General features: G+C 39.5%; 1 protein-coding gene across 1 annotated transcript; it reads right to left on the reverse strand.

Moving 5' to 3' along the window:
• Positions 1 to 7,773: 7,773 nt before the first annotated feature.
• On the reverse strand, positions 7,774 to 16,147 carry RSL24D1 (ribosomal L24 domain containing 1). The gene is made up of 6 exons (XM_074881109.1): positions 15,990 to 16,147; positions 13,531 to 13,644; positions 11,080 to 11,152; positions 10,305 to 10,368; positions 9,755 to 9,840; positions 7,774 to 8,177 (listed from the first exon to the last, which is right to left on the reverse strand). The coding sequence occupies exons 1-6, from the start codon at positions 16,068 to 16,070 to the stop codon at positions 8,104 to 8,106; spliced, it is 492 nt and encodes a 163-aa protein (XP_074737210.1). The 5' UTR covers positions 16,071 to 16,147; the 3' UTR covers positions 7,774 to 8,103.
• Positions 16,148 to 17,126: the final 979 nt, after the last annotated feature.

Raw genomic sequence — 17,126 nt, forward strand, 5'->3', positions numbered from 1 at the left:
TTGCATGTAACGTGTGGGAATGGAAACAGCATGCTGTATTTAGGATGTCAGAATTCTAAAAAGGTAAGCGATTCATAAAACTCCATACCAATGAACACTTTCTTGCATCTATGATTAACTGTGCTCAAGCATTTAAGACAACAGCACCACTCACTTCCAAGTCACAGTTCTCATGAACAAAGAGCATTCAAGGTGATATTCCTGGCTTGTTAAGAGCAGCAGATGCCCATCCGTTGAGATCTGTTTTGACAGAATTTAATCCCTTTGCAGTTCTTTTGTGTGTGTCTGTTTATTTTTTTATAATGTTGTCTATCTCGCTTCTTGTAAAAGCAAAATCCTAACCATGATGTCTGACGCATTCAGGTAGCCATGTCTAGAACTTGTCTGTTCCCTAAAGATTTAGAAAGAGAAAACATAGTGAATGACCTGGCAAATTCTAAATATAAAAAAAAAAAAACCAAACAAACAAAAAAAACCCAAAAAAACCCAAAAAAAAACCCCAAACAAACAAAAAAAACCAAACAAAAAACAAACACCACTGAAAGTTATTTTCTTTCCACAAAACATGCAGGAAGAAGCTAGGGGTATTGGTTGAAAAGGCAGTTAGTTACAAAAGAAGCAAAGAACAAAGGGGAAACAGTGTAGACATCCAGGGCACATCTGTATCTTTAATACCACAGAATTTCTCATCATTCCATCCCACACACCAGACAACAAGAGTAGATGTAAGAAAGAGCAACAAAGATGCTCAGAGAAGTATGCTTTCATACAGAACAGGGTAACAGGTTAGAACCCTTTGGTTTACAAAATACGTAACTGGAGGTCCACAACACTGCAAACGCTGCTGAGAGGGTGACAAGAATGATTATTCAGCTTCTTGCAATACCAGAACTACCCAGTGGCATCAAACCCAAATCACAAATAAGTTCTTCCTCACAATAAGCAATTAAACAGGAATATTCATCACCACATTACATTTGAGAAATGAAAGTATCGAGGGGTTCAAGGTTAGGTTAGATACAGTCATAGAAGACTGGCTCACCAACAATTTCCAAAGAAATCCCTAAATTACTGTTTGAACTTGGGAAGATAAACTATGGAAAAGGTCACTCAGATGCATGCTTTGTTATACTTTCTCTGAAAGGATCTGTCATACTGGCCACCACTGGTAGTACTGGGTTAGATGGACTTTGGATAAGAACCAGCATGAAAGTTCCTCTCTTTTCAGTCTAAAGGCTTTAAAGGTTTCCAAAACTGGACTCAACACAATTGTCATGAAAAGTGAAAAAACTATTAACAAATTTTGAACAAACAGATGAAACTCATGTAATTAAGGCAGATTTAAACGACTGCCAGAAAAACTACAGTCAGAGTAGTTCAGCAAAAGTTGGCATATCCTTAGAAAATAGGGAGAGTACAGTTTAGATGTTCCTCATATGACCAGGTTCATGTAGATCATTACATATGATACAATAAGAAAATAAATTGAACTGAGTGAAGTGCAGATCATGATGATCACTGGAAAAGTTTGGAATATTGCTGCCTGCAGACACTATTTTCCTATCAACAGGGGAAGTGGATAATTAGAGGCCTACAGGTTTTTACCCTGCTCAAGCACCTTTAGATTGACCTAAGAATGCCTCCTGTGTTCACAACTGTATGTTTTTAAGCAGAACCTAGATTCTGTGTATCTGCTGTAGAAAGCCTTCAACAACCAGTAAAAGCAATTGCCAGTAAAAGCAATTTTCAGAGAGCCATCTCCTTCCCCTTCAAAACAAATGAATCTACATCAGCTGTGAAAAGAATGCTTCCTGTCACCTTTGTTTCACAGCTTTCTGACAGCACCACTGACAAAACCTGGCACACAATCTCCTCCCAAGTCAACACTAGACATGGAGGTAGACATCTATGAAGAAAAAGCAGAAGTTCTTTAAAAGCAGCATCACAGTATCCCCCAGATATCCTGGGGATCCTCTGTATGAGGCATCCCAGGCAGTAGCACCCCTAAAGAAATCTGGATTAGAGTGTGCTTTGTGCATACTAGATTCTAAATTTATTCCTAGTTCAAGGATAAATACTATTTCTTTCTAAATATCACACATTAATTAGGATCACATTATGATATCTGTATCTTCTATTACAAAAGAAAGATTTTTCCCCAGAGATCATTCACAAGCCAGGTAGAGCGAATCAAATTAAACTTGAATGACTTTCCATCTGTACCCAGGCACAATCAACCAAACAGAGAAGGCAGAAGCAGCCCAGGGGGCCAGCCTGGCTGGTTCTTTCTGACTTCCAAGCCCACCATCAGTTTGTTAGGCTTGTTAGAAGAAAAAGCTGAGTCTGAAGACTGCTGGGTTCAGGTCTGCCACCTTTATGAATCAAGATAAACCTGTATGGCCTGTAATATCCTGTCCCTGAGTTTTGTGTCAGGGAGTATGTAAAGCCTGAATACATGGGGATTTAAAGTGCAATCTGAACTTGCTCAGTGCTGGGAATGACAGGCAATGTTTGTTGTATGAGAAAACCCTTCAGTCTTTCCACCACTCACCTTACCCAGTACTGCTTTTTAGAGTTAATCTCTGCAGTGAGGCTAAAAGAACGAAATATTACCTTTGGCAACATCTTGCTCAGAGATACTGTAACCAATGCAAAAGAGAATTTCTGACAGCTTTTTATTTTGTCAAGTACTAAGAAACCTCTCAAATTCTCCACTCAGGAATCACTTCAGTCAAAGTGGATTACCAAAGCAATTCTCTTAATCAGCAAGTTTAGTGCACAGTGGAGCCTTACAGAAAACACCTTATATAACTGTAAACAAGAATTTCTGTTCAGTTATGCAGAGACCCCTGTCTATTCCAGGTGATAAGTTACAGATGGACAATATTATTGCCTTATAAACAATACATCTATTTCCATTCAGGAGTCAGTTCCTGTACTGAAACAATATTAATAAATCACGCTGCTTGTAGGGCTAGAGCTGATATCCCCCTTTACTCAGTACATAGCTTTACTGCCATATATATATATATATATATATGAGATAAAATGTTCTCTGAGTACACTTTAAAGGTGAAACAACAGCAGTTTAAGAAACAAGAGTGAGTTTACCAAACTAAATATAATATTAAAAAACTACGGGGAGGGGGAAGAGAACAAACAAACCAACCCATCAAAGAACGCCTTCCAACTCAGCTATCTCCACAAATCCTTATTTCTCCCTTTGTTCCTATCCAGTCTCGAGTAATGCTGCTTGTTCAAAACACTATGGCTATAATCAGGTCAACTGGGTCGCAATTAGGAAAAGAACCTTCCTTGTATTTAGCAACCACCAAGGACTAATTATTAGTGCTATCAATTAGAAAATAAAAAAAATCTTAGGCATTTCTCTGCATAAGGCCTTTTTAAAATTGAGATCTAAAAATAGAAAGACAGACAAGGAGCAGACTTAAACAATTTTATCAGTAGTTGATTTATTTCAGCTTTCTGCTCTCCCTGGTCGCAGTTCAGTGAAACCCATAAATAAGTTAGGCTGGTGAAGGAGATTGAATTTTTGAGGCCAGAACAGTAATTGAGGAATTGAACAGCCTGGAGGTTGAAATATCGTCTCCTGGGACATAAGCCTTTCGACCTATTAGCAGCTGTCTATATTGCTTTTCCAGCCATTGACACATGTGACCATGTCAACATATTGAACTGATTTATGTTTCTTTGTGTTGCAAAAGGACAGATCTCGTACGTGTTCTGGGCTCCATTGTGCTGTTACTCTAAGGAGGAAGAATATCTCAAGAATACCTCTGACTAAAAAGTCAGATCTTTCAAAAATATGGGAAGGCCCAATTTCCTGTGAAGAAAATCTGCACCAGTTCAGCACAATTTGATTACACAGAAAGCAGTAATTTCCACTTTTTCCACATTCTATTAGTCAGCACTTGCAAAGGAAACACCAAAAGGGAAGCCTGAAGTTTTTTGCTTTTTTTCTTAAAAACAAAACAAGCAAACCAAAAAACCCCACCCTCACCACTTTTCAGTCATTCGCTCAGGATCAAAATTTGACAAGAAATTGAGACTCCACAGACAACCAAAGCAACGAGCAATGGATTGTAAAAACAAACCATAATCACAGGCAAAAAGACGTATCTCCAGGTCTTACTCTGTGTGAAAACATGGAAATTACCTCAGCAGAAGTGCAGGCCCGTAGAGAACACCTGAGCTCTCCGTGTGGCTCCGTGGCTGCTTCAGGGCGGCCTCCAGGGCTCTTTTACCTCAGGAACACGCGCCGCGCCGCCCTGCCCACTGCCTCCCCAGCAACTCACTTGGTGCTGCCACATTGCTGCTCCTCCACCTTTGGCGACAGACACATTTGATTCACACCGCAATATAGAGAAACAAATACTTCTTTCCCTCCCTCCCTAACGTAGTATCCCACAACACCTAAAGCAAACGTTATTTCTAAGATGGCGTCACTCGGCATGGGCCACAGGCTTCCCAGGTGTGACAGAAATGGTTCCCCACACACCACTGCTGAGCAGTCAGGTGTTGGGATAGTTATGATGACAATCACATACTGAAAAAGAGTGAAACTTGATAAAAGATCTAAAAGGCATCTCTGGGGACTCAGGGCAGTGCTGTAACCTCACAGGGCCGCAGGCCTGCTCAAGGATCTGCAGCACAAGTGAGGCAGTAGCCAAAATGTATGAGGACAACCTTCTCTTGAAAACAAAGCCAGCATTTAACTTGAAATCACTGTGATGGATTAAAAAAGGGGAAATAGAAAAAAATCACTTCATAAATCACTATTAAAATCCACATTTCCACCTTTTGCACAGTCTGTAAAAAAATAAAACCATACATCTGTTTTTGTTTTGTAAGAAAAGATGGCAGCAACTGAAACTAAAGATCATTTCTTAAAAATAGAGTACCACATTTGTTCTGATTGAGCACATCATACTTTGTTTTGAAGAAAGGCTCCCAATGGCATCAAGTACAAACATGAAACAGTAAGTTTGTTGAATCTAATAAATGCCAAGAAAGACAGATTGTATAATGCAATTAAGCACTACCGTGCTTATTACTCATATTTTTTTTATTAAATATTGAATCAAATGGACACATCATCATCATCATCATTTGTAATAGACTGTACTCAGAGCACTTTGTGCTCCACTCCTACTAGATCTCAACACACACAGGATCAGTGATTTGGATGTGTGACACTAAAACAGGGATCTCTAATGAGTAGCAATGTGCTGCTCATAAATACCACCTCTCCAACTTGCTATGGGGGGAACTGATGGCAGGTCCTGCCTCCCGAGGGCTGGCTACTGCTCAGCCGCATAGGCGCAAGGTGGACAAGGGCTCCGTTTGCACATCACTGCACTCCTCTGCAAGCCAGCATCTGAGCTAGAGCTGTTCAAGTGGAATGTGTTTACTTCCTGATATTTGGCAGTATTTCTCCACGACCACCAGAATACTGCTCAGCTAGACATTTTCTCCCCCAGTCTTATAAACAAAACCCAAAATCTGAAGGAATTTTCAGTCAGCTTTGGCTTAGTTAAAAATTTTCATCCTAAGCAAGCAAAGAAAATAACTGCTCTTCACCAAAATGTCTTTGAGTAAGAACAATTCCTATTAGAAATGTGGTTTGACAGTCAGCCCCCTAAAAGAAGGAAAAAGAAAAGCCACCAGTCCCCCGCAGCTTAGCAACTCCTCAGGAAGGTCTCTGCATGCAGTGGGTTATGCAGAGATGTGCAGGATGCAGAATCACCAGCCCCATGTTGTTCTTCAGCTGCAGCTGTTCCCCTCTCACCACGTGCTGTCAGCAGCAGCATCGTGCTCCAGATGACACAGACAAGAGAACAGGATACCACAGCAATTAAATTTTTTTTAAAAAGAAAATAAAATCACAAGGGCACCTTCAGAACAGGTGCTGTAAGCATGTTACTCATGACAAATTTTTAAAGTCAGCTACCTCCTACATACTCACAAGGTATAAACATCAGGCTACAAGTCTCTGCTTCTCAGGGAAACAGCACACCTGCACCATGATGGACAACTTCAGTATTAACTTTCAAAGCCCATGCTTGCAATTATACTACTACACAGGCTGTAATGAGGCACACAGGTTAAGCAACTCATACAACAGGCAGGATATTTATGGTTGTAGTGTACTTCCCAAATGGCTCTTCTCAGCTGCTGCATGATGACTACGTCACTTACAGACCTTCATAGGAAAGGGTTAACAATCTCATAGAGACACTTTATAAAGCATACAAGTATTGCAGTTCATTTAGAGATATGAGGACAGAAAAACTAGATATTATGTAATATAAATTATTTAATGCTAAAAAACTCATATGAAGATTGTATATAAATACTACATAATATCCAATGGGATTCATCGCCTTTCTCTGCTTTCCATAGATTTACTTTACTATTTTTGGAGAAAATTAAAACTTGGCACTCACTGAACATTGTATCTTTAAAAGTCAGTTAAAAAAAATCTGTAGTAAGATTTTTAGATAGAAGTATCCCACTTCAAGGATTAAGGACCTCAAATACTATGGTAGAACAGGCCATGCAAAAAACACATTTCCCAAGCTGAAATATTAACTTGTATAGTCACACATAAACATATTAACATTCTGTGAAGGTTTCCTTTCACCATGTCCAAGAATTATACTGTCACATCTTAGTTATTTCACCTCACTGACATATGTTTTCTGGCCAACTTACCATATGCTTTTGAGATGTTATTTATATTACAGTTTACACAGGAAATACTAATATTGTACATCTAAAATACTTATCCACTACCACCACAGCAAATTTTAAATATAGCAAAATTTTAATATCATTAAAGTATGAAGTAATTACCTATTTTTATTACTAGTATTCAGTTATGTTTATCTCACTAAAATACATGTTTTCCAAACATCTAAACATAATTTATAAATCAAGAGATGAAAAACTGAGTACAATGTCTGTTTATTTCATATGCTCCCCATTGTCCCTTTTCGTATGTTCAAATATGACTCTTTTCTGAACTACACAAAACACATGTAGGTGTTTTCCAGGTACGTAGGTATGAAGTTTTCCAGTGCTTGATATAGCACATATTCAAGTTTGGAATAGAACTACAAATTACTATTTTTCAGGATTAGTACTGACAAGAAAGTAAAAAGTATTTTAAATGCCTTTGAAAGGCTTCTCTGATCACACTGTTGTAGACGAACTGCTGACAGTTTAAAAAAGCAGAGCATTTATCTCAGTACTGATGACACACTGAATAAAGATAAATACCACCACAATATGCAAATACCTACACTTTAACACAATCTCCTTTTCTATCAAAGTAATCCTGAGCGTTAGCTAAAAACAGTCAAAAGCACGATTTATTGAGCATCTCAGTCAGCCTGATTCCATGTCAGATTTGAATTTCAGTAGGTCAGGAGGATGGCAGGTCCAACTTCAGACTGGATGTTATCATCATTACTATTTTCCAAACAGCAGTAAGTCCTACATCACTGTTAGCTTTGCCAGGCTTAGGTGTCAACTGCAATGTAATCCTGGGGAAGCTGACTTAAAAAGGAGATAAAACAAACACTACAGGCATTCATAACAAACTGAACATTTTTCCCAATGACAAGCGAAAATAAGTCTGAACGGCACTGTACCGATGAAAAATAATATATTCTGTCCCACTTTGTAAGCATTAAGATAGATTTTTATCTGCTTTTACCACTACAAAAGAACAGCCAAAATAAGAAAAGCTCACAGACAAGATCTTTTATTCCTTGCATTATCAGGGAAAAGTTATCCAGAAAGAAAGTATAACTTTGCAAGGAGCACACAGTATCTCAAACAATATGCCTTATTCTCCATTCTGTTGACATGGTTTTCTCAAATTATATAATTGTAAGTACTGCCCAAACTAGTATTCATCACATTTTTTATAAAACCAAAAATCATTCAAACTGCAAAGGGCCACTATTCATTAAAATGTATTTTTCTTCAACTGTAAGCTCTGTTCTGAACGATGTCAGGTGAGGCAGTAAGGAACTGTTAACTGCTGAGGAGATATAAACAGAAAATAAAAGCACTTTAAGAGTCTTCTTCCATAGCCACATCCTCTTGTAGCTTCTGCACCATTCTGTCCTCCAGCTGTTTTGGTGTACCTTCAAAGCAAAGAAAAAATTAAAATCAAGATGTCACTCTAAACCCAAATAACTGTTCTTCTTTGAACAGTATGTGTCTATTCTAGGTGAAACAACCTAAATATATTGCTTAAAGACTTGTTTAGGAGTAAACCCATCAAGCTTACAAGTATTTATTGCTAACCTCCATCACCACCTAAAACTAGTGAAGAACTGTTTTAATGGAAAAGTTGATGCTGTTTTTATGCAACATCTAAAATGCAGTCAAACATGTTTTCATCTACTATGATGAACTTCGATATAGCTGGCAATACCTAGCAGAACTTTGCAAAGGACCATACAAATGCATTGCTTTTAACAGATCAATGGCCTTCACACATTATATAAAGATTTAAGCCCTCCTGAATGCTGTGTTGGATGGCAAATGTTAACTCTCAATAATACTACCAAAAAAAAAAAAAAAAAAAAAAAATCCAGGATTGGCCTTTGATTCTGCTCTCTTTAAGGCTCAGCAAACCACTGAAGAGGTAGCTGTTTGACAAACAGATGTACTACATGCTATTGTGCATCCTTCATTTAACATAAGCAAAGCCGAACAGAAGAAATAAACAGACTTATTCTTTTGAATTCAGATCTTTTTTCTTCTTTTTCCCCCTCATAAACCAAGAGACAGATTAAACCAAAGCTTAAAATATCCTGACAAAACCTTGTTTCATATATACAGGATCTTAAACTATAGTTAATATGAACTGGAAGAAAAAACATAGAACAGACTTCTAGTTAATGTCTAATAATATGTCACACCTACACCCAGAGACAAAAACCACTGGTAATTTTTATAAAACAAAAACTAATGGAAATATTTTTAACTTCTCTCCATTAACTGTATTTTAAAAAAATAAATCATCTTGATAATCCATTTTTATCAACATCATCTAGCACAAGCTAGTACTTGTAATACTTCAGAAACCAGAAAATTATTTAGGAGAAACAGGTTTCTCCAACTGAAAAACTCAGTTCGCTAACAAAAAATATACATTATTATAACTGAACTAGTCACAGATTTTAGTGAAAATTTGTAAAATTACTGTGATATTTTAAAAACTGTTGGGCTTACGCTGAAGAAATTGTATTTTCATCTAAGTTTCATTATACACAGTGAACTACAAAACGCCTACTCTCACAATTAGCTACAAAAAGCAGAGTTTAACTACTGTATTTTAGATCAATCAGTGGTATAGTCTGTTGAGTTCAAATACTCAATTCAAAGGAAAGACTTCAATCAATGTATTGGTCAAGAAACACGCAGTTCATAGAGTAACAGGTATTGGGCATAGTTTAAAATACTCAAAATAAGGAAAAGAAAGGATGAATGCAGGACTACATAAATAAAAAGGTATGTGATTCAGAACAAAGCAGTTACATTCAGTGGCAAGAACTATTCTCCATATTCAATAGACTAATTAATGATAAGACAAATGCACAGGATTATTGATCTGTAGCATTAGTCACACCAAAAAAGAAAAAAAAAATCAATATTCATCATAAAATTGTATATACAAGTTAAGCTAAGCAAACCAGGTAAAGCAAGTTCTTACTTGCATGTGGAGCACGAAGAAGGTGGATATTCTGTTTGACTTCTTTGATGTCTTCTGCCTTCTGCAACTCTTTGCTCTTCTTTAATCTGGGGAGAAGGAAAATTAATTACCTTTAAAGAGGAGATACATGTTTAATTTTAATGCATCATACATCTTTAAAGGTATGTAAACTGTAAATAACTATGATTATGAGGAAATAAAGGTTAAAGTATTTGAATACCAATTCAAGCATATACTGGATACAAAACCAAGAAAAAAGGCAGCACTACATCAACTCTTACCAGAAATTTGTTTAAACCTAAGACTCCATATTACAAACAAGGCAATATAACCGAGTGTCCAAAAGCTACATTTCATTAGACAGCCAATAGAGCGTAGTAGTTTGGTAGCATAGTAGAGCCCACTCAAACTATTTTACCCCATCAGTTGGATGACTTTGTATGTACAAATCAAATAACCATTTAAAACTTTTGATCATCATCTCTCTAGAAAGACTGTCTGTCTAATACAGATTTGCAAGAGCTCCCATAATACAAATACTTCTCCTCACCTGTTCATAATATATCTAGCTTGGCGTTTTTTCTTTATTTCCTCCACTCTCTTCATTGCATCAACTGAAATAAAGCAGAAATTGTTTTAAAAGGCTTAGATACCTACAGTTGAAAAATAAAATGCCATTTTGCAGAGCAACACTACCAGTATTCCATAATACCTCTATATCAGAGGCAACTCTTCTACTATATAGAGGAAGCTATTCCTTCTTCAAAGAGCATGGTAGGAGAATATTCTGTGTACCAACTATGATGAATTGTATTTTCAAGCTTATTTATGCTCCCACTTTTGTGCCTACACATATTTTCTACAATTAACCATGACTATAAAAGACTCTTACTCTACTTGAAATCAGATGCAAGGTACCACCTTCTCCTTTATGGCATTCATTCATGACTTAGGTAACTCTTCCATTTTATAGCAATTGATTTATTAAACAAACTGAAGTGGAATGAGTGGGAGCAAAGAAACAACTGCATCAATACAAAAGGCTTACACTGGGAGCCTCTTAAAAAGCTGAAGAACCACTACTTCAAAATAGAGGAATGATGCACCTCATCTTCTAACCAGTTTCTCAAAAAAAATAAAATCAAGTGAAACTCCACACCTGTTCACAACCTCCTCCACACATCAGAATTTGGTCATGATTCCAGTAATTTCAAACACAATCACTATAAAGCGTCAGTACTCTACATGAACATGTTTTCAGAAGACCTTAGAGTAAAAGTTCACTCCCCATAGTTCATATTTTGTTTTTTCTAAAAATGACTCACCAGTCTTGTTCCACAACTCTCTCTGGTATTTCACTGGTTCATTTCTACGTTTTTCAAACTCAAACGAATTATCCTATATTAAGAAAAAGTAAATATAGATTATATACAGAAGCCTATTTAGATCAATACATTCTTACTATAGCACTCACTCATATAACAATGTTTTACAGGATTTTTTTTCCTCCTTTCAGAATCTCAGTTCCTACATTTTAACAACCTTTGGAGATTATTAAACTAGAAGGAAATAGAGTGGAGTGTTTGGCTTCAAAGTGTCAGAAGCCGTGGTGGTTTGTCTGAAAAGAACTATTTACCAAAACATCTCCCTCAGCTATTTTCTTTTTAGCAAGACAAAAGGAACAGAGAAGACCAATGTGGAGTAGGAAATACAGAGCAGACTAGACAGATGGAAGGCAAAATTGAAAACGTATAGAGTCAAAAGCATTTAATGCAGGTCAAATAAGTTCTACTCAACAGCCTGTAATTTGAAAAGGTTCAAAAAACCTCAACAGTATAAGAATATTGAAACAATATAAAATCATTGGAAATTGTGAAATATTTCAATTGATGACATTCTGGTGTTTGGGGCAGCTAGGCGTTTTTCTTTTTGTTGTATTTTTTTTTCCCAAGAGTTTAAGATAGAAAAGCAGTTTTCTGGTATTTTTTTTTGCTAGGCATACTTAGCTTTATAACAACTTTATCTGAGGACTTTTCCCTGCCCAAAGGTTTTGTAGAGGGAAAGCAGAGTTTTTAGACCAGCTGCTAATCTTCACTTGAGCTAAAGACAGCTCCAATGAGAGAAACTACACAGAATAGCAAGAAATGGCACATACATACTCACAAGCCATGTTCCATTGGCAGACAGATGTTAGTTTTCACCAAGGGATAGCATCAAGCAAAATATCAAAAGTACAAGCTGTAGAGCAGACCATATGCTAACATCTACATGCCATTCTTATTTTTAAAAAATTAAAAATTAGCTAAAATTCACTTTTTGCCAAGTGTGACACAGCACCACACCAATTCACTGCAGTTTATCCTAAACTGTGTTAGCTTTTACGTATTTATAATACACAGCATTGTTTTGTATCATGAGAACACACCACAAACAGTGAAAAGAAGTCTCGTAAGAGTACAGATGTTTAAAATGCCGTGGTCTTCTACATTCACAAACTACAGCTGCCTCATACTGGCCCAAAGGATCTTTTCAATTCCAAACATGAGGGGACAGAACGACCGACTCCTCAGTCATTCTGATTGAGAGAGTAAGACAGTCCTTCAGAAACACCTTGTGAACAACCAACTGCCAAGATTATGTCCTCCTTTTCAGTGTTGTTGTTTAACAAAAAATACCTTGAAACCCAGGAAAACAAGGGAATATACTTAACCTCTATCCAATGTACCTGTTTAAAGCAGCAAGAACTATCACCTTCTTACAAACTACAGTATTTCCCATTGTCATAAGCCTTTTTAGACATGCCCCCCCCCCCAGCTGGTTTATGAAACAATGGATACCAACCAAACGACAACAAAGCAGTATGGTTATATATTGTTTTAATTCTTAACATACAGAGATACATCTCAAAACTAGAGCATATTGTCACCTACTTAGACATGTATAAAGGAATTTCAAATTAAGATCTTTTCAAAAAGGTAATTCAACTTAGCCAGAAACAACTTGAAAGCAAGAAATACAATTACAAAGATGCTAATTAATCATGGCCTCTCAGAGTCACATTAAAAAATGAAATCACATTCTTTTCCTTGGAAGAGCCACAGAAGGCAGCAAATCACTGTGTCAAAACACTTACTAAACTGTTAGTATTCTGTCAAAAAACAGGTAATGAAGTCACAGTAACTTCTGAATTATTTAAGGACTGTCCCACCAAACATGAGTGTTTAGTATTTTTGCCACTGAAGGAACTTTGTCTTGAAATTGTTTTTAAGATCTCATATACTGTTTTTGAAACGTTCCTATCTCTGCAAGGACTTTTCCTATACATTGTATGCTTCAAAAGGTAACTATCTTATGCATCTACACTGCAAGACTTCCTGGGGTACCTGGTAACCCAGATTATCTGATTGTGCAGAAATACAACTACAAAATGGGTATGTACAGCGAGGAGATTTATAGATGGGGAAAAAAAAAAAAGCCTTGGATTTGGGAATCCCCATGTATTACCAACGTAGACACCTGATACACTGGCTTCCACACTGAAGCTGGAAAAGGAAGTTCCAAGTTATAGTCAAGCTAAATGAATAGCTCACTCTCAAGAAAATTCTCACATCCTTTTCCACAATCCCTCTTTTCTCCATTTATTCCATCCCTCATGCTCATCTAATTAAATGATAACGCATTAAGCTAGCTAATCTAACCTGTCTGCAACTGGAAGAAGCTAGATTTCTGCCATTTTAGTGAGCTAATGTAAAGTGTGAATCAGCTCAATTTCTTACCACTGTCAATTCTTTGCCAGCTGCTTTCCGAAATGCTTTGGTCCATCTCATCTTTCTGGGATTTCGCTTCTTTTTAAAGTTTCTGTGGCATTTTGATTTGCAGAATCTAAATACCTTGAAGAAGGCAGAAAGGGAGAAAGTTTACAGTCAAATCATGTTATTCCTCCCCCATTATAAGTGTGATATCAAACACTGAAGTTTCTGTAACAATACTGCTCACTGAAAATGACATTCATCTTTCAAATGTAAATATTTTTAACTCAAATATAGCTATTAACGAAAATAATTTCAAGCACTATTCTTATTTTTCCATTATAAAGTCATTTTTACAGCTCAGGGACATGCACAAATCCTTACAATTAAGCTGATTATAAATAAAATATACCAGAGTTGCAAGAATTATCATCTGCAAAAATAACTATAAAACCAAACCTGTACTATGAATAAACAGTTTTCAACACCTATCAGCACTTTTTACATACAGTGTCAGCCTGACAACAACAAAGAATCCTCACACCTCATATAACGTTTTTGCATGCAATACACATATACACACACACAAAAAAGCCTATCCTCGGGAATGTAGCTTTAAGCCTTAAAGATTACCCTGCAGCAGGAATCCTAAGCACATCAGTAACATCCTGGACTGAATTTACTGAAAACTGTTAAAGCATATGCTGAACATCCTAACTGACTTTTTTTACCCTCATTTTTCTACATGTTCTGCATAATGCTAGACTCATTTTAGGCACCTGCCACTGCTGGCCATTGAAGCACCTTATGTTCATGCAGATGATGTTTTCAGGCCCATTAAAGATCCATAAAAGAAACTTCACTATCCATACTTGAAATTTCCCTTTTATTAGAATTGAAATTATGTAATAGTCAAGCTAAACACCCTCTATCCCAAATTGTCCCAAATGCAACAGACATTTTCCAGTCAAAAAGAGTACACTGCAAGATGGCAGTAAGCTAAGGGGTGTGTGGGGGGGTGGTGTGTGAGAGACATATAATCGTATTACTATTTGAAGTTTCTAATTTTCCCTAAATTTGTGCATCACCTTGAACTATCCTGGGCTGCCTAGTATCCAAAGCAGAGCTGAAACTTTACTTAAGAATACTTAAAGTTACATTTGTTATTCATGAGTTTTTGAAAATCCTATTTTTCTTCAACAATACTCTCCTTCCCATCAGTCACTTTTAAAGAAAACTAATAGAAAATACAAAATCTCTAGTAAAGGTAATAATCCTCAAATAATAATTTTGTTTTACATTCTTCTACCACATTTTTTCACTTGAACTGAGACAAATCTGCCATTATATTTTGCTCTTTCACAGATTATCTGTTCACAACTAACCTGCCATTGTGCTTTTTTTAAAAAACACACACCTCGTGGCCATTTTTGAATAAATGGAACTGTGTCAATCTACATCTACCTCTAAATTCCCAAAAGCTATGACTCAGATGAGCAATACAGTTGAGCCAGTATTTATTTGTTTAGATATCCGAGCACGGGAAGGAAGCTATTTGTGTAAGCTTCGTTTCACAGTGAGGTCTCCAATGCCCTATAGGAGAGAGAAGGAATACAGCGGAGGCTGGGAAACTATACACAACATTTTACATACAAAATTGTCACCACAATGTAAAGCCCAAAGTGCTATGCACATCCTGTTACGACAGCCTCAATTGGGTAAGTCACGTCAGATATCTGAGTTGCATCTTTTAGTAGAGTACCAAGAGAGGCATAAACCATTAGCTTTAGTACGCAGTGCCTGTACCTTCGATTGCTGAAAGTTTCAGAATCACTTGCTATTAATCTGAAGCCTCCACTTCACCAAAAGCAGAAAATTAAAGGATGAGGGCTTTGAATTGCTCTGTCAAGCACACAGTTTTCTAGTAAAAACTGAAATCAAGTAATTCGGCCCACACTCTTCCCGACAGCCACAACAGTTGCCAAATCACAGTGTCACTCCACGTAACGGCTCCCACACAGCAAACAGACCTGCGCGGTGGATGACACCGCCCCAAGCCCCCCGCGGCCGCTGCGCTGCTTCCCGACCGCGCGGGCTGCAGCCCGACACGGGAACTGCTGCCTGCCCCCCGCCGCCAGGGCCAGGCTCGGCGGGCGCGTCAGCAGCTGCAGCCCGGCCCGGGACGGGGGCACCCACGCCGGGGAAGCCCCGTGGGCCTCGGCAACGTCTGTAACCGAACCGCGGGAGAAGCGGACACCGCGTGTGGGGGTGTGAGAGCTCTGGGGCCCCCACGTGCATAAGGGGAACCACACACACAGACACACCCCACCCCACACCCCCCACACACACACACACACCCCGACACACATCCCGCCGGCACAGGCTCGGACCGCCGCTGGGCCAGGCCCAGCCGGGCAGGCTACGAGGGGGAGCGGGCCCCGGGCGCTGACAGGCGCCAGCCGCGCCCCCCCCTCGGCGGGCGGTACCTTGCAGTCGTTGCGCACGAACATGACGCCGTGGCCCGGGTAGATGGGCCCCGAGCAGAAGTAGCACTTCTCGATGCGCATGGCCGGGCCCCGCCGCGCCGCAGGCCCCCCCGGAAGGACACACTCAGCTGACCGGAGGCAGCGGGGCGGCCCCTGCCGGCCGCAGGCGCATGCGCAGACGCACCCCCCCCCCCCCCCCCCCAGGCCTCGCGCGTCTCTCGCAGCGTTTTACGGCCGTCGTGAAACGCAGCCGCATCGGTACCGCGGCCCCGGGTCATCGGGGGCCCGAGCAGCCCCGACACAGGCCCCGGGCTGGGAACAAGCAAGTGCTGGCTGGCTCTGAGTGTCCGGCCCAACCAGCCCGGCGGGAGTTCCAGGAGGTGACAGGGCGACAGCCAGCCGTTAGGCCGGCGGTGACAACGCTGAGCCGCTTCCTCAGCGCGCACAGGCCCAAGGCCCCGCAGAGCCCGCAGATGCTGTCACGTCGCATGGCTCTGGAGCCAGAAGCATACTGGGTATTAGAAAACCCGCTCTGCCGCTGGCTGGCTGGTGATGCCGCAAGAGAGCCCGCGGCCAGCCCAGCCCCAGGGCCCCACACAGCTCATGTTGCACCAGGAGGTACAACACACCAGTGTATCCTCACAGGTTACTCACTGGAAAACAGCACTTCCAGTCGTCTGGGGGGCCGTGGAAGCCTCTCCTCACACCCACAGCAAACAGCCTCACAACACGAGAGCAGTAACGTTCCCCTGTCCCACGCTGTTGGCATCTGAGCGACCTACCCTGTGAAGAAGCCAGCAATCTGAAATGAAGTGATAACCCCCAAGAGTCCTGTAAAGTGGATCACATAAAGCCTACCCGGAAAACAAAGGGCTCGTTTTGCTGAGCATGGTTGAAGAGACCAGATCGAGCTGTCCTGAGGCGGTCTCTGCCAGACCGAGTGGGAAAGAGGAAAGACAGCTCCTGTTGGACGTAAATGCCTTTACAGCACAACACAGGACTGACCCTTCACCTCCCCAAAACAAGTGCATTCCAGACCACATTCCCTCCCAAAGATTCTGGAAGAATGTGTCGTTTTTTAATTCAGGGATATTGGTTTGGTTTTAGCTCTGAGTAGTAGAGTAGCGTACGCTTTTC

This window comes from Strix uralensis, chromosome 11 (assembly GCF_047716275.1).
Source record: "Strix uralensis isolate ZFMK-TIS-50842 chromosome 11, bStrUra1, whole genome shotgun sequence".
Classification (NCBI taxonomy): Eukaryota; Metazoa; Chordata; class Aves; order Strigiformes; family Strigidae; genus Strix; species Strix uralensis.